The sequence below is a fragment of the Pavona decussata genome, unplaced genomic scaffold (genome assembly GCF_977016875.1).
Source record: "Pavona decussata unplaced genomic scaffold, jaPavDecu1.1 SCAFFOLD_371, whole genome shotgun sequence".
Taxonomy (NCBI): domain Eukaryota; kingdom Metazoa; phylum Cnidaria; class Anthozoa; order Scleractinia; family Agariciidae; genus Pavona; species Pavona decussata.
This window is the reverse complement of record NW_028145747.1, coordinates 10,885-36,949: the sequence shown is the minus strand read 5'-3', so window position 1 is coordinate 36,949 and position 26,065 is coordinate 10,885. Positions and strand designations below refer to the sequence as shown.

Genomic DNA, 26,065 nt, shown 5'->3' with positions numbered 1-26,065 from the left:
TTACAATCTTGCTCCGCAGCTGTCGATCACTGAAACTGACTTTAAATTCTAAAGCATTTTTTTCATAATCCAACGTAGCCGTATTTTTCGCGAAGTGATATATTGTAACTATATAAAGCTAAATTGGACAACTGAAACATTTTTTTTAAAAATTCAGTTCATAAAACGTTAAGTTTAATAACAGCAGCTGAAATTCTCTATTTGACCACCGCTTAACGATAGAAGCAACAATGTTCGATAGCAATCATACGAAAGAAAAGCAAACGCTTAATCCCGAGCAATCATTTTTTGCAAAGTCTATGAGCTTTCTTTTTCCAAGGTAAAAACCTGCGCGATAAATCCCGTTTAATTATAATACTACCACCACGCTCTCTCGTGATTGGTCGGTTTTTGATCTCCGATGACGTAGCATGGCTTATGAATGGGTTTCGTTTTGGTTCAGTTATCAATTATTTTCGCTACGTCGAAGTGTGTACATCGTTACTACATCGAAACTACGCGGTGGATTTCTGTGAAGGAGCCAGCGAAAGGGACCCGACCAGTCGCGACACACAGCTAGGATTCAACTGATCGTCGGTGTAAAGCCAAGGAAATCATTCGCCGCCTTCTTGGAGAGTGTTACAGGCTAAGGTAGAAAGCTATACCCTATTGTTACCAGCACGAGTGTTTGTAGATACGATTTTAATAAGATGAACCGAGGTTAAGGCAAATTTTAGCGAATATCGCCCCAAATTTTTAAAATCCAGTGGCTATACGCCAAAGAAAAGTAATTTTTTCAGCTGATTTCGGCGTGATAGCGACAAACTCAACAAACAGGAGATATACAAGACAATTTATGCTGATCTATCAGCCCTAGTAATGAAGTTTAGTTTGGACCTATATGCAAATTTCAGTTTGGGGTAACGTAACGCTCGTGTTCTAGTTTATTCCGTGGGCTGTTACAGCTTAACACTATAGAGTTTCACACAACTTATACCGAAAAACTATTTCCAGGATTAAATCGCTGTAAAATAAATCCGATTCTTCCTGAACTATTTGATTATATTTTTCGTCAAAAAGAATTTCGCTACTCACTGACGAAAATTGCCATTTTGAGTGCAGTGACGTCATAGAATTTAGATCAACCTTTCAACGGCAGCTGTCCTCAAAACTGACTCAGATGAAAATTTTTATTTTATTACCAAAAAAAAAAAAAAAATCAAATACAAAGTTGGTATTATTGCGTTCAAAATGATCAAATGACATGCACTTCTGTCAGCATGTTGAATAAACTCAAATCATGTTTTCATCCCGAAATATTCTTTTTCCTTTTGAAAATGGCTTATAAATTTGCTGCTGAAATTTTACTTCCATTTTCTTCCAGAATCGTTAATTATATTTAACGGATTTATCTCTTATACTGAGTAATTAAAAATATTCTTAATTCAGCCTCGCAAAACCTTACAGTGACAAGTTAGCACTGCACCTGTGTTAAAAGGTTTATACTCCAAACGATGGTTGTGGTTTTGTCTTAGTTAGTATCACAGTCCAAACTAATACCAATTTGAATACCAGAGGATCGATGAAATACAAATAGAAACTATATATGAATATGTGCAAAATTTGGGAAGAATTTGCCAGCTAAAATGACGTGGTTTTGAAAAATGCTATTCGAAAGAGGAAGGAACCAGTTACTTTCTCACTCAGCGGGTGAATCTCGCTTACATCTGCATACGCCAACCGAACTCGTCTTTATTTGACACAAGTAAAATAAATATAATTATTATTGTTTTGATTCTTCTTTCTTTTGATCCATTTATTTTATTAAACCTAATCTTTATAACGCTAAAAATCAAACTCAGTTAGCGAATACATTTATATTTTTGGCTCCAGCGATCTAACCACACCTTTGATTATGTAACACCAACTTACGAGCAGATTTCGGTCAAGTAAAAGATTTCAGTACATTTACGTTTTAAGTTCCGTTTTTGGCGCTTTCGGACTAGTGCGGTTTTATACAACTTCAGTTCTTTCTGAGTATACATCAGCAACCTCTTTATTAAAAGAAAAACCAAAAGAAAGATTTATAACAAAAAATACAATCAGGACCAAATGTATCAGTATGCGTACGTGACGAATACAAATGAATCGATCAGCACTTTCCTCTCTCGTTAGACGCCGATTAACCTCTCAAAGCAAAGTGCATTACGACTCTATAACTTGATGTTTATGTTGTTTTCGGATTGATTTCCTGCAATTTTGACCAGTTTCTATTACGCTTTGAATTACATTCGACATTCGACCTCAGTGCACTGAAATCTGTGCGAATTTATAAATCAGTTGGCCCTTATCAGCGCTAGCCTTAGGGGTGAAAAAAAAAAGGGCTAACGAACGTACTTCCCTTTTGTCTAATCAATATAACATCACATTAAAGATTTTCCCAAACATGTGGCAGACGAAATACTTTTTGTACCAAATGCTATTAAGCGCTGGTAAGCGAAAGCGAAATTTATAGCTCAGTACAACCTTTGCCTCATATTTAAAAGGATGACAATCTATTTCTATTCATCCCGGCTACCAGCTGTAACTTTATAGCTGCTCACAGCGGCGCTTATTTTCTGAAGGTGTGGGCATGAAGTTCCTTTCCGTTCATTTGTTCTTCTCAGTATTTCGGTTTTGAGAAAACAGCTGTTTTTCTGCCTTTCCGATGACCTAGTCTTAACAGCCAGCGCTTATAGTCTTCAGAGATGTACCCAAATAAGTCCACCGGCTCGCAAGGGCATAAATTATCTGCGTTATTTGAAACATATACAGTAGAAAGGGAAAGATGCCACTAGCGCCGGTCCCAAACGGACGTTCAGGCTGCATTTTATGTGATTACGCCGAAGATCTTCGGCGTGGGTTTCCAAATTGCTCGGCGTACCGGTGCGCGGTCTTTGTTTTTGTCCAAAAATATCCAGGATTTTTTCCCGGTGTAGGAATTAGAGTGTACAGGCGGTGGGCATAACATATTCCTAGAGTTCACACTTCCTCAGCCACTTGGCGTGGAAGTTTGAAATTCTCGGCGTTTACCTTCGGCGCGGAACCACCATTGCAAACTGTTCGTTTCGCTGATATATCTGTTCGGAAAGACATTTCTGGCCTCAGAAATTCGGGCTAAATCGTGAAGAAAACAAGTGTTTTCTTCAGGGAAATGGGAAAGGTCATCTCTAACTTTCGCAACACGGAAAAACTAAGGCCAGTTAGCATTTTCGGAAAGATCGACAACAGCAGTTCGAGAATTCAGGGAATAAAATTCTATTTCCTAAAAGGGAGCTTTACCAACGACGACGGCAACGGCATCGGAAACGTTTCTATTAAAACGAATTCGAGTTTTTTCAAACATCATCGAGATTATTCCAACTCGCTTTAAATGTCAAATGTAAGTGAAATTTCCTGGAGTTGAATTCTTGTAGACCGCACCCAAGTTTAGAAAGAGAAAGAAAAATTCGTCGTGGTGTGTTTACGTCCTCCATAAAACGTCCCATCAGGAAATTTGACGTCCTAGTCGTGCAGTGACGGCAAAGAAATGTTCCAAAAAGTGTAATGCACGTGCAGAGTTGTTGTTTTGGTTATTAAGCCTATTGCGTTTTTTGCTTTCTAGTTGCCGTCGCCGTCGTCATTGCTAAAGCTCCCTAATGTTAAGACAAATACTTCACGAATGTCGTTTTCTGTTTTCCAAGATCATTTTCGAGCCCTTAAAGTGATATTTGAGGACGCTATAAACACAGTTTAATCTATTCGGAATCTTTTTAGTTGCGAGTGAATTTTTAAGCCGTGGAAAGTTTTAGGAAACGGATCCTATTTCCCAATTTCTAATTGCCTTTTGGAAAATCTCAGCTGGCTGTATTTCGCTATCTAAATGACAGTTCTCGTCCCACTGAAACCAAAAGCGGGAATTCAACTGCCCATGTACTAACATTTTAGGTAACAAAACGCCAAAGAGAACACTAGCTTTTCTTCCCAATTCAATCCGAACTTATAAGGTGATTTAGGCTAGGCTTCCCGAACAAATATTTACGGAAATGAAACCGTTGGCCGAGAAGGGACTTCATGACTTCAGACTTCTGTCACATTTTCGTCTTCCGGTTTCTGAGTTCTGTCCAGCTTATTTCTATATTACTATATTTAACCAAATTAATTTCTAAAACGTTGAGAAAAGGAAGACTGTTCTACCACTACCAAGCTAAATGTTATTTTCACAAGAAGCAAAACAAATGAAGAGCTAGTCGAACCCTTTTAAATTTTCGCAGAGCAAAGGAAACTTTTTTAAAAGCACATGTAAATTCAAATTTATCAAGCAACTAACTTTGCAAGTTGTCTTGAAATGATTTTATTTATAGAGTTGTCTAACGCTGGAAAAATTATTCGACGAAAAAAAAAAAGAAAAAAAATCTTGATGTAAAGTAGCAACCAGCTTAACTACCACCAAACAAGTAAAGATAGTTTAACCTTGTTTTATGTCACTTGTTTTACTTATTTTGTATGCGTCTTAAAATTGGATGAGTAGCCAAGCTTATTTCAATAAGTTTTCCTCGTTTATTTGTTTCCATTGTGGGAATATTTTGGAAAGGGATATTTAGTTAAACCTATCTACAAAATGGGGAGGGGGGCAGATTTTGCCCGTAACGACTTTGAACGTGAGCAACCGTTGACCACTGTTTTAATATTCAAACAAATGCCACAAGGCTTATTTACTTTTTCAGAAATTTATTTGTGAACAATTTGCTGTGGTTACTCTTAAGGCTGGTTTCCATATGATCGCGGATCGCAGATCGCAGATCGCAATAAGGTCTGCGATCGTCTGCGATCATATGGAAACTACTGCGATCCTGCGATCGCGATCGCAGACGATATCAGAAGATAGAACCATGTTCTATCTAAAGGCTGGTTTCCATATGATCGCAGACGATCGCTGACCTTATTGCGATCTGCGATCTGCGATCATACGGAAACCAGCCTTTAGTGTTCAGCGACTTTGATGTTACCATGGCAACCAATTTTTGACAGTCCGTTTTATTCGGAAATTGGAAAATCCCATTTTTAAACGAAGAATATAAAACTGATCGAAATTGTGTAGGAAGTGTGATGAACGCATTTAGTTTCGGAAGTTCGAAGTTCGAGGTCTTAAGTCTGAAGTCCGAAGTCCGAAGTCCGAAGTCCGAAGTCCAAAGTCTGAAGTCCGAAGTCCGAAGTCTGTAGTCCCTTGTCGGCTACGGTAAAATAGTGATCACTAAAGCTGCACCGCAGTTAATCCGAGAGTCCAAAACTGATAACACAACACCGCGATCTATGTTGACCGCAGTGTTTATTTATGTAGTACTCGACTTGACTCTCAACCTGACTGTCACCTTTACTCTTAAAAGTCCTGGTTCTTAGGGCCGTACCTAGGATTTTTTGTCTGTGGGGGCAAACTCCGCACACCCCTCCGGGAGGGGTCTAGTTGGAAGTTTTTGTTTTCACCCCTACACAGAAAGTTGCCTTTAAGACCTTTCTAAAAAGAAAACAAAACACACTGATTTCATGTTGAACGGAGATTTTTTCAGTCAATTAGTCGATTTTCTTGCGATTTCGGACCAATATAGCTACAAGAATAAGCTCAGCAAACTCAAACACTATGTTAGAAAAAAATTCAGTTTTCCTGGCGGGGAGAGCTGCTCCCGTTGCCTCCCCCCCCCCCCCCCCCCTTCTATGTACGGCCCTGGTTCTTCAATGTTTTCTGCAAATCAAGTAACAACGTAAATGATTACCACCCAGCCAATATTTACGGCTTTTCTTTGCGTGAAGCACAAATCTCTAAAATCTAAGTTTTACACCAATCCCTTGACGTTCGTTTCGTAATCTGTTCTTTTGATTCGTTCATAAGCTTACTTTGATGTGTGCCTTATTTGGTTGACAATCAGGGCGTGGTAAGATAACTTGGTTGTTTATTCAGAGGAAAAAGACACTTCTCCAAAGGCATAACTGCCAGGAGCATAAGCTTAAATAAATAGTTCCTCTTCAATTGTAAACTACATAACTTACAGCAAACGCGTTTGTTTAGAACTTGGCTGGCTTGGAGATGCTCTGCCACTGAGCTACAGGAAACTCGTGAGAGCCAGGCCATTAAAGACAAACCATCCTGCATACTGCTAGGATGTGAATGTCGTCGTGGTATATGTGAAATAAGTATGTTGTTTTGATTTAAGCTTGGTGAATTAGTAAATGATAGATGATTTTTCATTCAGTGACACAGGCATACTCGGAAAAAGAACTGAAAATAGAAAATCTAAAGAATGTACAATGATGGGGTTATACCCAAAAAGTCTATGTTATCCTTTTCGACCTACATAAACAGGCTGAAAAGATCACTACTTCTGTCGATCCTAATTGTCGATCGCGTCCGTTGTGTTATTGTCGAGTCTGTCGATTTTGTGTCTGAGAATGACGTTTTAATTGGATCGACTTTTTCAATCCGTCAGTGTCAAATTATCTTTTTGTTCAACCTGATGAATCAGATTCGAAAGAGCAAAAGAACTTTGGAACTGAACAAAGCACTTCGTGGAGTATCTTCCCGACACCACTTTTACCCATGACCACTTTGCGCACCTCGTACGGCTATGCACCATGCGGGGGCAATATTTAAAGCCTTAGACTTTAGAAAATTGTGCTAATTCTGTTCTAACGTATGTTTGGTCAAATACGATGAACAAAACATGAATTTGTTTAAGTCACACGCTGTTCAGAATTTTGATCGTGGAATGATCTACGGGCGAGCCAATTCGACCATGCAACGCCTCTGCTAATAAGGCTGTTTTGGCTGACTGTAAAGCGGGAACTTTAAAGCGGAACGAAGCAAAACGCGTGCACGAAATTAACTTAATTGTGAACAGGCCAGTACTAATTCTGGAATAGGTGGAATACACGGAACAGAGGGTATCCTTGTTTTTGTTCAGTAAGACGAACACCTTTCACGGAATGAACCGAACATCATTCCGTTCATTCTTGCCCAGAATAGAAAGAATTGCATTCTTTTGGGAAAGTTTCCGGAATAGGCAGAATTATGTTCTTTTGCGGAGAAATGGCATTTTTTTTCTTTCCTTCCTGAAAGGGAATTAGACTTGCTACATTGATCCCAAAAGAATTAATGACCCCTTAATTTGTTCCTGAAAAGCCACAACATGTATACAAATGGCAAAAAAACATGCATGTATGCACGAACGGTTTGTAATATAAAAAGCGATAAACGGAACTGGCTGGTTGTTCAAGGCCCGCAGCTGGTTTCCATCACTTATATTGTACCAGTACAGTGAAGCCGTCTTGGATTTGTTGTTTTGTCGCAGCATTCTATCCGCATTTGTGAGTTACATGTCGTCATTCACGTTGCCGAAGAAATTGTTCATTAAAGTGCCTATGAAGTAAAAAACATTTTTTTCCCTTTCTTTGAAGTTCACCATTTCTTAATTACGAACTTATAAAAGAATCGCGCTAGCAAAATAATTAGGCGCTTTTTTATGAGAAAAATAGTGTCCCGGAGACTGGGAACCAGTTTAGCGTTTAATGACGTAGAAATACTTCAGAGATTTGTTCAGACAACACATCTCGCCTTGTTGCTATACAGAATCACCCGCTGCTTATCGCTAAAATTTTCCCCTCCTCCCAAAAATGTCGAACAACGACGAAGTAAACATACGGTCTACTGAATTTTGTTGATGTTGATATTGGTGAAAAGCTGTAAACCACAGGCTTAACATCCTCTCTTGTTGCGGGGGACAGTAATTTAACTGCCAGAAAAAATGTGAAGGGTACAATACAAACACTAGCACTAAGGGAACAAATGATGGATGAGAGAATTTACTCTGCAGTTAAAGTGCCAGTAAGTGAACCCGTGAAATTCATATACTGAGTGTTAGCCCGAGTAAGGAAATGCGAGACCGCACGAGACAAAGAAAAAATCTTTGACCTTGGCGGGTATGGAGCCCACCACCTTCGGATTTGATCGTCCGTTCGGCTCTACCGACTGGTCCACGAAGCCAGACGGGGGTCAAATTCGGGTTCGAGTTCTGCCGAGCGATCACCCATTTCCCTATACTAGTTACGAATTCTCTGATCCGTACCTCGGCTATAAAATAAGCCTTTTTCTAAAGGCGATATTTAGGCGTTCTTGAACAGATAAACGTGAGATAAAAAATCCTTGGAATCATGGAAACGATGTGGAACTTTGTCGTTCCAATTTTTATGATTCTGCTGATTTGAACACCGCGACAACAGTTTTATGAACTCAGTCCAGCAAACATAACAAAAACTCGTGTTTGTAAAACTACTCGCACAATCTTCAAATCAACTAAACAAACACGAAACAAGTGTACAGCATTGTGTTCATATTCCAGAGCGTTTTTATTTCATTTTGATTTAGCTTTTTGCCCCTAAATATCCCTCCATTAATAGAAAGGGTCTTTTCCTAACCAAAACAGCCATTCAAGTACATTTGAACCTCGATTTACTAAACGAAGTTCAAGGGGACTAGGGAAATTGGTTCGTTATATGAAGGTTCTGTTCCATAGATTTTAAAAGGCCGGGCTGGACAATATCGTTCGTTATACTGAGGACTTCGTTATATAGGGGTTCGTTAAATCCAGGTTGCACTCGGTACACCACCAAACCAGAGGATGGGTCCTTGTGTGTAAACCGATCAGCCGGCTACCTTCTGAGCAAGATGAAATATTTCACCCAAGTTACATGCAGCCTTTCAATTTTGATAACATCATTAGAGGGAGTCAAAGTATAGAGCGTTTTCATTCACGTGACTACCGGCCATATTTGTTTTATGAAACAAAAGAAAGTATTTGCATAAAAATAGAGTTCAATTCCCAGAGGTTTAGTTTGGGACACCAACATGGCCGCCATGACGTCATGTGAAAACACTTTATATGGTCTTCATACACGTTGATAATCTGTATTCTGTCTTCTTAAACGATGGCGAACATTCAGGGTAGGAAAACTAACTAAGATAAGAGTTTTGGTCACTGAGCACTAGAATCATTTAGTTTCAATGAAGCACTTGCGATGCCTTTTTAATTTAAGGTCAAATTTTGTCGAGCTTTCGTCGGCCAACCGATTTCCCGGGCTGTGCCAACTAGAAATGATCTTCACTCCGGTTTTATGGCTTATGGTGCAGAAAATCTCTGTCATTCGAGTCAGTAACTTTGATAATAAGGAGGTCGGATTTGATAACCATGTTACGTCATAAGTGGTGATTGCAAAACCGTTCTCGAGAACCTTGAATCACCAAAACCAAAACAGAACAGCAAGGAACGACACTGTGTTAGTATCTCGGAGTTTTGTTTTCAGTCATTTATTTCGTTTTAAGAGAGCTAAGCATCACCTTTAGAAGGCCCGGCTTATTTGAAGGCCTGCTGAAACGACGCGTATCCACCGCAAAACAAACAGACTGATTGGTAAATCTGTGAACACACAATCCGTATGCAACACAAAACAGGATGGTAAACCTGTGAACGATGACAATAAGCCTCTGTGTTGGACAAGGTGGTTCTCTGGATACAAGTAATCAGTGTGGCAATTTTTATCACTGGCTATCCTGTGGTGAAGTCTAATTTGTTTTTAGATTTTCCCTCGGCTACAAAATGAAATGGAATATTATAAATCAACAAAGCCACGTTATTTTGTGTCCAGGGCGACTTCAGATGTCCACTGGAACAATTGTGTCGCGCCAAACGCTAGGCGTGTCGCCGGAATGTTTGGTCTCCTTGTCTCTGTGTCCATCAAGATTTACTGTTTTTAAAAACTTTTTTACTGATCGAATATGCTTTTTAAATGCTAATATGCGAGACATTTTCGCCCATGCTGAGGTCTTGGGTATCCATTGTCATATCCACGTGCTTCGATGTGTATCTGTAATGATAATTAGTGTGAATGTCATCGAGTGATTTTTTTCAGAGCTTTTTATTATTAGTATTTTTTTACTTCTTCAGCTCAGCATTTTAACGATTATTTGCTGTAATATTGAAGGAACAGTTCAGAGCAAAGCCGAATTAAACACTTAACAGTAGACATTACACTGAGGTGCGAAGTTGAGAATAAGAAAACATCAGCTGATAATCCAAAATCCAATGACAATCTCTTAAATTTCAATGTTTGGTATCACTGGATAACAAGCTATAGAAAAGTTCTTGACAACATGCATAAAAGAATAATGGTATCAGCTTTGTCAAGAAAATTATCAGGTTTTAAATGAAAAAAATTAAAAATAATTCACATATTTTTTTATCCTAAAACCGCGATTTCGCCTTTCAGCGACGCGAAAAGGTGATTCATGAAAGTGAATACAGGGTTTTGTTGTTCGTGAATGAAATAGTCTTTGAATGATCAAGTATAAGTGTTTTTGTTCCAGTACGACCACTGCCTTGCTCAGAAACAGTTATCAGGATCGCAATCTTCTAGTTGAGTTCTCGTTCACCAAGATAACAACGTTTCGTAAATTTTACCTTCTGTCCGCAAGGAACACTTTGTGACAAACTTGACAATGCACCGAGGCCAGTGTCCTCTGCAAGTTTAAGGTATTGTGGCGAAATACTTAACCTTTGCAAGCTTGAAAGTGAGTGCTAGATTTTGTCGATTACTTTATCAAACGAAGCAAATATTCTCCAATATTATGTTTGCATGACTTGGAAAATTTTGGCTTTTGCTAATCAGTTCCAATTTTGTTTTTATCAGGGCTTTTCTTTAACTTTTATTACAAGTTAATAAAACATGGCATAATTGTATATCCTGTTTCGCCTTTAAGTTAACAAACTAACAGCTTTTCAATTCACTTGACCGACAGAAGAAAGCTGAAAGCCAGTGGAACTAAAAAGGTTTCGGCAATTTTCGATTTCGTAATCTTCTTATCGTATTTCCCGGAAATATGATTTGCTTGTGCGTGCGATCTTCAGATCTATTTTGCTGGAAGAGGCAGGAAGGACAACTAGCGTATTTTCAAAATTAATTAATACTGGTAGTAAATAAAAACTGCTAAGGGCACGCACCACGTTTCGAAAGTAGAAAGTGTAACAATATAAACACTGTCTTTGAGAAAGCTATTAGAATACCAGCTGCACTACATCGGGTTCTCAACAACTCAGTATGACAAACATTTTCTCCTTGAAGTAGGGTTGAATTCACCCTGAGGTCGGTCCTTCTCAAGTTTCGTGATAAAAGTGGGAAAATTGCTTAGCCGATGTTTACTTTTCACTGTTGAGTGGAGATCGGAGTCGGAATAATTCATGAGAAAAATATGATTTGTCTCCGGGAGAGGAAACTGCGTTTCCTCTGCCACATAAATGAGTCGGACAGCGTTTCAATCGCGTACGAAGATTACGCGCACACGCAAGCAATTTCAGTTGAACCTTTTCGCACGGAATTGTCGTATGCTGCCATAAAACCAAACAGATTTGTATTACACGTTTTCAAACAATACAAAAAACACCTGAGAAACAAGAAAAAGCTTTTAAGGTTTAGATTTCTGTTTGCGTAAGTAAATTTGCAATCGTAAACTAGATAGGCTACATCACTCAAGTTTATGGATTATCCCAGTCGATCCCGACAGACACGGTCTTGAGAGTTTGACTGAAACACTAGTTATGAATGGCCTAGTGACATTGTTGTCAGAAGAGAAAATACTACGAACCTCAAATGAACTGGGAGAAACTGCAAGTTGATCAGAAAGAAACGAATTTCGTTTCGCACGCGTCATATTACGAAATCAGTTGAAAACGGAAACAAACTGTTACGACTTCGGGTTCGTAGAAACAAGAACGACTCTTTTCCCTAAAAAAATTCGACGTAAAATTTATCATAAAAAAAAGTCAGTATTCGACCGCGGTGATAATTTCAGGCTGTATTTCTCATCAAGGTTATTAATTATAAATGGCATGAACACCGCGGGAAAGATCTCTGAGTCTATGGCAATAACAACACGAACCGTACATTATCGGAAGAACAATACTCTTATTTTTAAGACAGGTTTTCGGGGCAATATCTTTAAAGATGTGATATGAACAAATGAGGAAAAGCCTTCAGCTTATGATTATAAAGATAAATATGTATACGAGTGGATAGAATATTTTAAAAGCGAGCGTACTAAATTAAATAATGAAATAAATTAAACGATCGTATCTTTGATGTGTAGTTTTCCAATGGGTTGAAGAAGCCAGGGGGAATATACCACCAACTGAGGCAAGGAACAACGATTTGATGGATTTAAATGACTTTGAAACGACGGATAACAGTTTCTACTTTTCCGAATGGAAAACAATTTTTTTCGCACAATCACCTCGTGCCGCGTTTAGCCAATCAACGACACGGGAAGGTATGGACAGCTGGTGTTGACGTTTTCCGCGGGAAAATCAGCCTAGCGTAAAATCTTGCGTGACAATTAAAAGTTGTATGTATACTTCCCTCTTTCTTCTGTTAAAGCAAACAATTTACAAGAGACCATTGAAACTAAAATCTATTCTTATTTTAATCACGATCGAGCTCTATTAGGACGACTAAGAGTGCTTAAGTGGAGCCTGTTTGAAGGAAATCATATAAACTTAATGAGCTTTTGCATATTTTAATAGACGCAAATTTACTTTAAAACTTTTTTTTCAATCTACTTGAATAAAAAATACCTTCTGAAACTTCTGAAAGGAACTAAACGTTCATTTCTTGGCTGAAACGATGATCGAGAAGCGTTCGTAAGTTTGTTTAGAGTGTGGCGTTTGTGGCTAGGGTAAGTTTAGACTTATCATTTAACAGGTCGCTTGTTGATGTTTAGGGGGTACTTCATTGATGAATGGAGAATGCACGGGCGGATGGCGATTCAAAAACCGCAATATTTGAGCGAACACGTGTTTTTGTACGCATTATGTTCTCACCTATTCCGTTCACCCCAATAGGCTGAAATTTTATTTATTAGTGGGCGTCTTCTCGTTCCTACCTAAATCACAACGTACAGCCTTCTTTTGAGGAATTTTCTTTCAACCTTTAGAAGGAGCCGAGATAAAAAAAATTTAGTTTGTTTTCAAAATGAGTGAATAACAAAATATGCGTGGCTCAGTCATTACCCTCAACGAATGATACTAACATAAATTCTCCCAACAGGCTTCTTGTCAAATAGTGCGAATTGACCAATCAGAGTCCAGCTAATTTGCATCGCTGTAATTAGAATGCTTACTCCACCACAACTGGTGTTGTTGGTGGGAAGTGTGGGAGCAGAAGGTTGGACAGGATTTTATCGGTAAATTTTCTCCGCTCACACTGTGGTGGTTTTGCTGAAACTAAGGGATTGAAATAAACACTACTTCTTCTTTCGCCGTGTAGGTTTTTCGGGACAAAATGGCTTCACAGCCATCCCAGAGACCTCGACGAAATGCGTCGCCTGCATCAAGCTCGAAACTTCAACCTATGCGGGCCACTTTACCGTTCTCGCTCATAGCTCATGGAAATCCAAGTCCTACCCGAGGAAGCGGACTGAGGAGGGCAAGTCCATCTTCTTCACCAGTACATGGGAATGAAAACGGCCTCAAACACCGGAGAAGTTCACCAGAAACACGTGGATCCCCCGAGCATCGTCGCAGTCCTTCTTCTCCATCTTCGTCGAGCTCGAAAGGTTAGCTGACGTGCTTTCAAATTTTACTTTCAAAATAGGAATTCAACCTTAGAATAGTTGTTAGTTATGACTAAAACAATTTTATTGAGCCAGCTGCCATCAATATATCTGTACTCCCATCGTTTACGCTCACTATGGTTAGACCGTTCAATTTCGCTTTTTCATCTATCGGTCATCTTTTCTGTGTTCAGCGTATTGACCTACACTGAAAGCCATTTCCGTTGTTTGAAAACAGTTTGGGTTGAGCTTACCTGACAATTGATAAAGGGGGAATATCATTTTGTCCGCAGGTGAAAGGAGCAAAATTACGAAAAGTAACTCGGTTTCCGCAATAAGAAGGACGTCGTCATTAGACGCCATTTCGCCTTATATGAGTGGACAGTGGCCTAAAGAGGTTGGAAGTTACGGGCCGAGTATGTGCCACAAATCAACACAGGTTAGTTAGGTACCGCTCTATTAATAAAACATTCCTCGAAAATTGCCAAGTTGAGGCTAATTACGCGAATTTAGGGCTGGGAAGATTTAAACACGCTTGTAAGAAGCGAGCAAGCTAAAGCAAATTTGCTCTTTGGTTCTCTTATTGAACTACAACCATGACAACAAGGTTAATTCCCAAGCAACTCTGAAATTTGATGATCTTAGCTGTAAATTAAGTTTGTTTTAACCCGTGTGATGGAGTCGGCGTTACACAAAAGATATTGTAGAAATGTTGCTAACAAAGCTAGCTCTAAGGCTGCAAAGCAAAGTCAACACTGGCCTCGAGCTATACGCTATGAGAAAGAACTATGCTGTCATGAGGTATTAATACTCACAAGTTGGTCTCGGGTCAAAGAATCACGAGTGAAACATTTTGGTTCTTTGTGAGTGGTAATTTAGGTGAATTATAATATAAGGGTTCTCTTCAGTAAAGACGGAGGAGTGAAGTGGAGCTGGTTGCTTTGATTCTATCTGAAATTTATGATAAGTAAAACATGGTGGGATGAAGCTTAAAATGGCAACTGAGGTACCCCCATACTAAAGCCCCCACCCTCCCCCCAACCCACCCTTTCATTCTTTGAATTCACTCCAATGTGCTAACTTAGTGCTCAGTGTAGGATAGCTTTGGCTTAAACAAGTGAGGGTGATACAGTAGAAACCTGCTAACTCCACTTGGTTAACTTGAAGTGCCCATTAACTTGAACTAAATCTGATTTTCCCTCCATTTGAGCCTATATTTTCCTTTACTCTCAGCTATCTTGAACTCGGTTAACTCAAACTGACCCTGCTAACTCGAACTAATATTACTTTCTTTTTGCTTAAAAAAAAAAATGTCAATCAGTCAACCTTAATATGTCGGAGCATAGCTGATGGGCATGTCAAAATCTTTGATCTTTTTTGATAACATGTGTAATGTATGGAAACAATGGTACTAGTGTTACAAGACTTGCTGACTTCACACTTTGGGCTTGAGATAATATTGTTATTAAAATGTAGTTCTCAGATATACTCTTAGACAGAGTTAATTCTCTGTACCTAACTGCACTACAATACAGTCTAATCAAATTTGAACATGGATGTCTTTTCAAAAGACACCAATAAAAAACAGATTTTTCTGCCAGTGGATGTTGGTGCAGCATGTTCCATCTCATGGCGTAATTTTTCTCCTTCCAAGAAACAATGTTTTGATTGTGATCTTGTTTTGTCTATTCTGTATTAGGCTTTTTTTTATAGATATATCATTGTCTTTCTTTATCAAATGTAAGGTTCCCACTTCATTTACATACAAGTATTTGGGTGAGCAATGCAAGTTTAGATTTCTTTGAATCCTGGTACATTGTTACATATCGCTGGGGTGTTTTGCCAAATACTGAATTTTAAATCCATAGAAGTCCTGTAATGTCAAATTGTCATGTGCAGAGCATCCCTCCACGCTGCTCAATGATTTTGAAAAGTTTAGCCTATACTTCTCAAAGTTGTTGAGAAGATCAGTCTGGGTTTATATTCTTCTTCATCTTGTCCATCCTTGTGTACTTAGCTTCAAAAGCAGTTGTTCTACTTTGTATTCACATAGCCTCTGTTGATTTTTATGGAAACAATAAATTAACTTGGTAAAAGGTTTCTTTATGGCCGTTGATAGCTGATTGGAATTGGCTGGGTTGAATGCAGGCTGCCGAAGACATGCACACATCTGGCAATGTGAACGTCGACAAATTTAGCTTTTCGCAAATTTTATACCTTTTCTTTGTTGACTTCAAGAAATAGTGGGGTCATTTTATAGCTGTACAATAGAGACAGCATGCTTTGAAATTGTACATGTATGTTGGTAAACCGGCATGTGTTTGTTCGTAATACCACATGTTTGATTGTCTGAGAAGAGACTATGACCAGCTTTACATAAGTTCTCTTTGAAGATTTGTCTCAAATTTTATTTTGAGGATCCTAGTCCTTTGTTGAGCGCTAAGAATCGTGTGCTTTTGCTAAAAATATCATTATATATTATGATAACATCTCTGCTGACAAAATAATCCTTAAACTAGAAGTGTCCATTTTGAAGACAAGTACTGCAGTGAAAGGTGGAAACTCATTGTGGGACCATTCCGTTAATTGAGCTACTGAGTGTGTGACAGCCTAGAAATATTGTTCAAGTTTCATTTATAACTGTTTTTGCAATAATTTTGGTGAGCACCATGCGGCGATTGCATGTGCTTCATGTGAAAGAAAACAATAGAATTTTGACAGCTGAAAGTACACAGGGAATGATCAAAGGTCATGACTGCTCCTTAATAAACCCTAAATAAACCTTAAATAATATATATTAAATAAGTGCTTAGGTCTAAAAAATATCATTCATTGCTTAACACATTCTGCATTTAATAATCCTCAACCCCCAAACAAAGACTCTTCATCGGAGAGCTCCTTCATGTTTGCTGATAATTACTGCCTGCCATGTATCTCACATGGTCTTTGCCATGTAGTGAGTAACATCTGCTCAGCTCTTTGGATTTGAACTCAGTCTTAAGAAACCAAAGTCCTTCGCCAACCTGCACCTCAAGAAGACAACACCCACCAAATAGATCCATTGAACAGACAGCTGAAAACAGCTCGCTAGTTCATCCACTTGGTGTATACATGTGTTGTAGATGTACATGTATGTGGCCAGAGTGGACAGTTGACTGACCAAAGTTAACTGTGCCTCTGGTAGATTTGACAAATGTATCTGGAACAATAACAACTTGGAGAAAACCGCAAAGATCAGCGTCCGCAAACTTTCATGCCCACTACCCTGCTTTACGGTACCAAGTCTTTGTGAGCTTTTTCACCAGGTAGAGCACTGTCTCTTCACTATCCTCAGCATTTACTGAATTGACTTTGTCGGCAACACAGAAGTCCTCAAAGCAGCAGGGCTACCAATGTTGAGGCCATGTGTCTTCAGATAAAGCCACATCGGCCAGTCCACATTGCAAGGCTGGAGGGGCCACTGCTTTCCAAAGATGGTGTTGTACTGAGAACTGTCCGCTGGCCACCATGTCAGAGGTGCACCAAGGAAGAGATTCAAAGATTCTTTGTAGTAGTCCCTCACTACTTGAGTCCCTCACTTCTTGTGGTATCAACATCACCAGTTGGTAGCACAGGCTGCCAATCAAGAGACCTGGTGATGCACAAGCCACTAGCCCATCTCAACCTTTGAGGAAGTCTAAACGTCCAACATAAAGTTGAAGGGAAGAAGGCAGAAAGAATTGTGAGCATTCTGGCCCCATTACTGATTAGACCTTTACTTGCAGCTACCCCTTTATGGAAAATGAACTTGCAAACTTACAATACACGTAATGGCCTTGTACTCAGTAAACACCTTGTTTCAGACATGTGTCAGACTCCCCCTTTAAAGCTCTTTATTATTGAAACTTTGATCTCTTATGCCATTTATTTTGTTCTGCTTTTTGCATGGTACTGTTTGAATTTCCCTTCTTGGGAATACCAAAGAGTACCAATGTCTCAGCTGTTTTAGTTTGTGGAAGATTGTCTTGTAGCAGAAGGTAACAATTGTTTATAGTTTTGGACAAATGGCATAGGTTCTGGGTGTCATCTGGAGCTCTCCCACTGAAAACCATTGCCGGGGAGCAAATGTGAAATTTTCGTTCTTAAGTCTCTCTATCTGCTTTCTCTTTCCTTCAGTTTTGTTTCATTGTTGAGATGTGACAAAGGATTTCCTGATCTTTGCTATCACTTAGTCAAAATTATAGCAAAAGAGACCAAGTGAATAATATTGTTATCATAAGTTAACTTTCAAAGACTGCTCTTCTTCCTGCCTAGTTTATGACTACAAACATTTAAATTATACCCAAAGGTTGCAAATTTTTGTGCAATTTAAATTTATTGATTGTCCATTTGGAGAGTTTAATTTGCATCTTTTGAATTTTCTTCAGTCTTGCAGCGATTAGGGAGTAAAGAAAATTGCCACTTTATGAACAAAATGTTCAATTAATTGAACCCTTAGCTAGCAATTTTTCACGAAATCTTTCAGATCGTCAAACGTCATCACTAAAAATGGTAGCTGTGACATATTTTAATGAATCCTTAGTAATCTGTCTTTTATGATAAAGGGATGTATATATATGCATATTTTTTTTTAAACATTGAAAATCTGATATGGTATTAATTGAGTCTAACTTATGATGTGAGCCTGTTGTGCTTTTGTTAACTGTTGACTCATTCTCTGGTGAAATTTGTATTAAACAAACATCCTTGGAGAAAGGGAAAATAGTGCCTGCTTTATCTAGGTGTATCTGTTGTTGTCCCCCACCTCTGAGGGTTTTCTTCCCTGTGCAAAACAGACTTTTCGTAAATCTTATTACGGCTGAAACAGTGGGGGGCAACGAGTCCTCAGATGGGGAAGATAAAGCATGCCCCTGGGAGGTGGGGTGGTAGTACTTCCCAAGATATTCTAGCTCTAAGGAGAAGGCAGCAAAACAAAAACAAAAAAAGAAGGAAAAACACCCCAGAAATTTGAACAAATTGTCATGACCTTCATTTAATTTACTGAACATGCTTACTCCTTTGCATAAAAGACCTGCAAATAATATTCAAGCCTAGTTATTTTACTCTCAACTTTTATTGTTTCAAACTTTGAACACTAGAGATAAATTAGACAAAAAGAAAAAAAACAATCAAACTTCCATGTGAAAAAACTCAAATGCAAATCAAGTGTTGTGAAAAGTGGGATGAGCTAAGTCCCATCTATAGTGCGCCTTTATGTTTAACCAAAAATGTTACACTGTGATAAATCTATAATAAGGGAGAATTTGATTGTATGTATCGACAAACTGTGCTAAAACCTGGGAAATGAAGCCCCGTGTAAAACTAAATTCTGTTGACATTATGTTATACGTTTTATAGACACCAACTTGGGATGAGAGTGACTTAGATGAAAATTTAGGAACAAGGCACAAGAGATCAAACTCCTGGGGCAGTGCAGACCAGAAAATTAAAGAGGCAAGTATTAAAGAATAGGGGCTTTACACAACCATGACGACAAAAGCAAGAAAAGGTTGCTTTATTTAGTGAATGTACATTCTTCACATTTCAGTCACCATTGTGTTTCATAAGGTCTCTCCTCTGTGTTAAAACATGATCAATTAAAGTTGGGCCTACAGTTTCAAACTAGGCTTTGCATTAGATAGCTTCTATCATTCAGTACATGAACTCTGGGCTGTTGTCTTTGAACTTCATTGCACATCCTTCAAGTACACATAATTTTGGAATGAAAGTTGTTAACAAGAAATAGTCATTGTGGGCCTTATTAGATATGCTTCAGTGTCACAGGCAGAAGTTCAACATTTTATGGAACAGAACCATTGTATGTTTAATGTTTTGAACAAAGTTTGTTTTGTGAAGTTCAGCTTGTTAAAGCGTTGTTTCAAAAAAATGTTTTAACAGAAATTAAAGCAGCACCTGCGAAAGCAAGGAAGCAAATCAAGCCAGACATATGGCCGCCAGTCTCCACTTCATGGTGATCACACTGCCATTCCCGCGAGCAGGTTGCCTCAGTCAATCCCTATTTCGATCCCTTTGGCACCAAGACCTTCTGAGGGTCCACAGAAAAGAAGCTTGGAGGGCCTCAACTCTGAAATTCAGAAACTAGTACTCACAGACAATCAAACAGAAAGAGTAAGTTTACATCACTTTGTAAATAAGGCGCTGGTTGTTCAAAGAGCGGATAACTTCATCCAGTGGGTAAGTTACTATCCAGTGGATAACTTGTGTCGACTGGAGTACATTTTATCGGCTGGAAAGCGATTTATTCACTCCACAGAGGTATCCATTCTTTGAACGACTGGTGCCAGGTATTTTTGTGGCGACTGCATTATAATCTAAACACTCGGTAAAAAATTAAAAACGTGAAAGATTAAACTTTTGGAGAACCCAGAAAGACTGGTGAACAGTTAAACAATTTGTGAACCATACGCAGCCATGAAATTGTCTTTGCTTTCCTCGCATGAGCCGCCTTATTGAATGTGTGGAAGGTGCAATTGATCTCTTCTGATAATCATTTATGTGAAACTTTTTGCACTTTTTTGGCTGTAAATGATGTAGTTGTGAGTAGATTAAAGACGGTGCCTTCTAATAAAAAGGTATTTTTGCACAGTTTATGACTATACAGGAAAAGTAGATCTTAGCAAGGGCTATTGGAATCCAAAAAGAAAATTGGGGGTAACAACACATTTTTTTTAGAGATAATTATTAAGCGACAATAATACTAAAAGGCGCTAAATTACAAAGCATTGTATGGTATTTTTTCCGAAATTGAAGCTTTATTATCTCTGAAAAATGCATGGTTACCCCCAGTTTTCTTTTTGGATACCAAGAGCACTTGTTAAGTACTGCTTTCTTCGCATAGTTATAAATCATGCAAAAATATCCCTGTATTCCTGGGCACCACCCTTAGGAAACCCGAGTATCTCGAGGTGCGCAGAACGTATGCGCAGTAACAAAAACAGGCACGGTCCTTAAAGTGTCACTAACTTTCTGGATAGAATTTGGGCAGATTCTAGCCATGAAGATGTGTTTTCTGACTCTGAATATAATGGTGATGAAGCCTGATGAATGGGAAGACTCTCATGAAGATGTTTCAGCACACAAGCGAAAAAATATGCTGCAGCGAAAGGGTTAAGTTGCATACATAATTGCGATGGTCTGTCATTTTCGTAGTTCAATCCAATTGATTCAAGTGATTTTCAAGAATTACTTTAGTGGCAAGTGGACAATATTATTAGAAATTTCTAAACTTTTGCAGACCACAGTTGTGGCAGTGGTTGCAGTTGTAGTTGGTCGTCATTAGTTTTGAGTTGTGTGTAATAAAGAAACTTGTGCCTAAACAGCGGTTTTCTGTTGCAGGGAATTGAACAAGTACAGGACGGTCGTAAAGCACCGGTGGTAGAAGTCCTGTCTGGAGTGCTGCCTTTTCGTACGGTAGATATCCACACACAGACACCTGCTGACAACCAAGACGGGCAAGACAGTGGAGGAAGTGGCAATAGCAGCAGTAGAAGCCACTCAGCATCACCAACATATCCCATAATGGCTGGCGCTTCAGATTCACGGCCATCATCAAGGTGTTCCTCAGGAGGAGCAGCAGAAACTGAAGAGAATGTGTCTCCGGAGCTCCCTGCTGGCCCTAAATATGTCTCCTCTCCCAAACCTAACAACTCGTACCTCTTTGCCAGGGAGCCTCCTGATGGTGCTGAGAAGGTCCCTTTACATGTTGAAGATGCTGATAGGTGAGTTTTGCAGGAGATTTTCCTCTCCAAGAGGCTTGCAGTGTTCGCATGTTGCATGCTTTTTCAAGTGACAATCTCCTTAAGAATGGCAGTTAGTAAAGTACTGGGTATTCTGTTGTTTTGTGTTCCTCCTTTTATGGCAATTTGCCTACAATCCACTCATTAATTTAAATTTGCCCTAATTTCCTAATGGCATGCATGCAGACTGGTCATTGTCAGTGTCAGAAAATGGTAGTTCCATACAATTTGTGTTGTGACTGAAGGGCTCAAATTCACACAGGAAGCTTGTGACTTTGGTCGAAATATTGAAGCAACAGTTAAGTGATGCTTAAAATGGTTTCCTTTCTTCTACATCTTCATCTTCATGCATTGTTAGATCTGTTCTAATGTGTACAATTTTCACTCCTGATACCCTTATGCAAATGTTGGTTTTACCAGCAGAGCTGAAAGGGAAATTAATGGCAACCTCAAACTAAAGAGAATCAAATGCTGATGTTTTGATCGTTAGCCCTTCATCAGAGCAAGTCTTTTTACAGTTGCCAAATTACCTTTATAAACTCTGTTGATAAAACCAAACATTTGTTTCCACTCCTCACTGATGTAGCACCATGGTTTCTTTAGAAACTACCCCCCTAATCCTCATTTAGATGGCCTATTTAATCCTATGGGTGTACCAGTCTAATGTACTTGACAGAGATGTGCAGCGTTTATGTTATCAGAACTGTGCTGTTTGAATATGCCAATAAGACCATGCATTATCTGCTCTTGACTAGGAATTAAGGTTGAGTTTTATGACTGATCTACATTAGGTACACCCTTCAGGGCTAAAGAGACCACACAATGTAACTCACGACCTGAACAGGGATAGCAGAACTAAAATTGTTGATGCACATACCCCTGCAATCATTCAATGCAGCTATCAATATATTTGGTTCTATAAAGCTGACCACTTGGGGAACAACTTTCAAGTTTGAAATGCTCCAATCTGTCATTTCCATTGATGTAGAACGTGTCCCTTTTCTTTGTTTGATCAAAAGTTACAGTCAATCTACATCATGCGTAACCAGAGTTTTGAAGTTTGGAACGTCGCCAGCAAGATTTCCGAGTTCCTTTAGAAATTTCCTATGAACCTAGGAATTTTTCTTTATATTACGGCATTAACTATTTCAAAAATAAGAATTGTTTCCCAAGTACAGTGTATTGTACTAGATGACAAACAGGAATTCGGATGTTCATTCTTGAAGCTACTGGTCATGCGTGACATAGACTGACTGTAAGTTCCAAACGAAACACTCTCTACCAAGAAAAACAATAAAATAATGGTCATATCATCTACAGGGAAAGACTGGTTTTTGTTTTCTGTTCAGGGATAGATCTCCCGTGCTTTTTGCACCGGACAAGACAAAAGTGAAGATCATCAGCCTCACTGCAGGATCAGCATTTTCTGCCTTCTCTGCCCTACCTTCCTACCCCAAGATGGCTGTCACCTCCCCCGCGACAGCCAACCAGCAGCTATCACAAGTGGAAGCCTCACAGTAAACGTTGAAGGCAACTGAAACTTTGAAACTGTGGAGGATAGTGAAGGAAATGGCTGTTCAAGCTACGTGTAACTTGATAAAGTGAAGGGCAAAACTATTAATGTAAAGTACCAAAGAAAATCCTTATTTATTGGCTGGTTAGCATTAAAAACGACAAAAAAGGTTTACTTTGACAGTTAAGCACTCCACCTGTCCTTCTGGAGCTTTGTTGATAACCCTTTTGAGCCCAATGTGCGATCAAGATCTGATTTCTTTTTGTCATGTCCATACATGATCATTCATACAGGTGACAGGAATTGAGAAAATGATCATCTTATCATCATGTTGATACATCAAAGTAATGGAGATCAGTGAGAATTAGTATGTTGATATTGGGCTTAAAGAGTTAATAATCATTGGTCTAGTGTGTTTAAAAAAGTTTGATGGAAGGATTTTGGCCAAGTATCCAGTGTTGGGTTGGAGTTATCTGGTTTGCGTGTTACTAAAAACAGTTGTAAAATTATTGCATGTTTTGCGTTTTTTTCATAGTGGATTAAGATGGCTGTTTTAGGTCTGTCTTTCCAGTGTTTATTGTGTTTGATTTGTGGAGGAGCCAGGTTTTTGATGTTTGATACCTGTTACGGGAAGCATCAAAGGAGGATTTGAAAGTCTGCTACTTCTGAAAAACTTTACCTGCTTCTGTTAATTCCTAGGGGTGGGTTGTTCATGTACGGATTTGGGATGTGCTGCTCTTTACGGCCTTGTATTTCAAACAGAACCAGGCTGTCATGAAGTTTTTAGGCACATGTTGCATTGAGCTTCTCATCCGTAACAATCCTGTTAATTTCTGAGTAAAATGACCCTTTAACCATCAAGATTAGGCATTACATCAAGGTTCTTTGAAGGGTATTCAGATGTAACGGGTTACGACCCTTAATGGCAGGTCTGAAAACTGTGCTTTTTCAGGAGTAAAAGCTCTTTTGAACCTTAATAATCCAAACATTTTAGAACACTAAGGAAACCAGACTGTTATAAAAGGGCAAAGTGTGATCTTAATCCAGACCAAAATGGCTTGAAAACTGTGCCAATTGAAGCAGCACATCCTGCTGAAATGTGAGTGTACACCCTTCCCTCACTGTGGAGTGAAGTATGTGAAAGAGATGGGATAAAACAAGTTTTTTTAGTTAGCGTTAAGAGAGTGAAACATGATGTTTCATGAAGTTCATGTGTGGGTGGGAAAACTTGAGTGGCATATACTTGAACATCCTTCTACTTTAATACTAGCCTTTTTGAAATGAAAAGGTTAAGACCTTTGAGGTTTCATTTGAAGGAAAACTCAACTTTGATGTTGAGGGTGATTTAACTTGGTGTTGCCCCTAAACAATAATTTTCAAGGTCATTATAAAAATTTTGTTTTTGTTGTAGAGTTTGTTTTGCTTCTCCGGCATAACTTTTTGCATGTGGAATTTTTCTCGTCATTTTGCGACAAGTAGATGTCTTAGCAACCCCACTTTTCAAAGCCTTCTGCAATCTGTTTTTATACGAAAAGTAACTGCACTTGATCAATTGATGTGCCAGGAGATGTTAGCTTACGTTGGAAGATTGTATAGTACATTATTCAGTTATTGTATTGAGAAAGTGTATCATATTATTCACAAATATTAAGTTTAACTTAAGGAAAACAGACCTCCTGATTAATACACGTGAGCAGGTTAGGAGTTTTATATAAAAAAAGGAAACTATTGCAACATTCATTGACTCGATTCTTAATGTATACTACAGGTCATGATGTAAATATTTTATGGATTAAGATAACTATATGATACTTGTATATTTTTACACTTAAAGAAAATCAAAATCTGTTGTAGATTTATTGAACTGTGAAGACTGTTCAAAAATTTTGTGTACTGAGACTGACTTGAGACTTTTCAATCAACCCTTTTGTTCCTGCAGTCAAGCCCACATCATGTGCGTAATGTGGTTGTAATTTTAGATTCCTTGTACGGAAACAGAAATTATTAATACCACTGAAGCAAAAGCTGTTGAGCAGTTTTGTCTCAGTTAACCAAAAACTTGAAACTGGGGATGTTTTTTTGTTCTTTGGGAAGGAAAGGGTTAATTGATTCCATTTCTAACTTTGATCTACATGCACTGGCTGGTTCAGTCTGGGAGTTTGTCATTTGACATTTGAACTAAATGTACTAGACCCTTGTCCAAAATGGTGATGCAGTTTCGCAGGTCTTTAACTAAACTGAGCAGGAAATCAATGCAACCATAGCCCAAGATGTACATGTATCCATTTTGAGGCTTTCAGTTATTTAATCAAATTGAAAAACAATCTGAAAATTTAAAGACTGCAGACGTGATGGCACAGTGGGTTAAAGCATACCAAAATTTACAGCCCTGTGCACGGTATGTCGTGTACAGATAATTTGGGAAATTTAAGGCATACCTTTTCCAGATTCTTCATTCATTCCACAAGTTTCGAGGTTAAATTCAAACTAGTGTTAAACAACGACCATTCTCTTCAAGTCTAAGCATAATTTTTCTCTGTTACAAGCTCTGATTTCTTAAAGATGTGGTGAAAAATGTTTCACTTGCTATGCTCTTTCATAATATTGTTTCAATGGAATTTATCCTGTGCTCACCAGTTTGGACAAGGATCTATATCAAACAAAAGGAAAAGGTTTTTGGTGGACATTGTCTTTCTTATTTATTACACAAAAGTGCCAGTTGTTCTTCAAGACGTGTTTTGAGTTATTGTTCTGTCTTTGGATATTTTGAGAAACTATTTCCCACACCACGTATTGGGTAATTTTTCAATAATATTAACAAGTATGACAATGCTTGATTTAGGCAGTTATATATTCATGTCAAAACATAAGTGCCCTCGACATTTTAGGAGGGTATTTCGGTGGTCGTACATTTTGCTACACACTTGTATTCTTATTGATGCATACTCAGTACTAATAAAAATGAAGAGAAAAGGAGACTCTCCTAGTGCTTATTTTAGTTTGAGTAAACCCTCGACTCGCAAGCAGTTTAACATTTTAACATGACATGACCCGTAGGTCTTGTGCAAAAGTATATGCTACTCTCTTTGTTAGGTAAAGATGCTAAAAAAAAATTATCAAGTTTAGTAAACA

General features: G+C 38.5%; 1 protein-coding gene and 1 long non-coding RNA gene across 3 annotated transcripts; one reads left to right on the top strand and one right to left on the bottom strand.

Moving 5' to 3' along the window:
- Window positions 1-467: 467 nt before the first annotated feature.
- LOC146452309 (glucocorticoid-induced transcript 1 protein-like) lies at window positions 468-25,909 on the top strand. Of its 2 annotated transcripts, none has more exons than XM_085097908.1 (7): window positions 468-630; window positions 13,360-13,648; window positions 13,939-14,084; window positions 19,022-19,117; window positions 19,562-19,792; window positions 21,020-21,402; window positions 22,770-25,909. In XM_085097908.1, the coding sequence occupies exons 2-7, from the start codon at window positions 13,375-13,377 to the stop codon at window positions 22,939-22,941; spliced, it is 1,302 nt and encodes a 433-aa protein (XP_084954034.1). In that variant the 5' UTR covers window positions 468-630; window positions 13,360-13,374; the 3' UTR covers window positions 22,942-25,909. The 2 variants fall into 2 exon arrangements, with proteins under 2 accessions (XP_084954034.1, XP_084954033.1); XM_085097907.1 differs by lacking the exon at window positions 468-630 and adding an exon at window positions 13,140-13,276.
- On the bottom strand, window positions 9,349-10,889 carry LOC146452310 (uncharacterized). Its single transcript, XR_014859767.1, has 2 exons — window positions 10,503-10,889; window positions 9,349-9,909 (listed from the first exon to the last, which is right to left on the bottom strand). It is a non-coding gene; the product is annotated as an uncharacterized LOC146452310 (long non-coding RNA).
- Window positions 25,910-26,065: the final 156 nt, after the last annotated feature.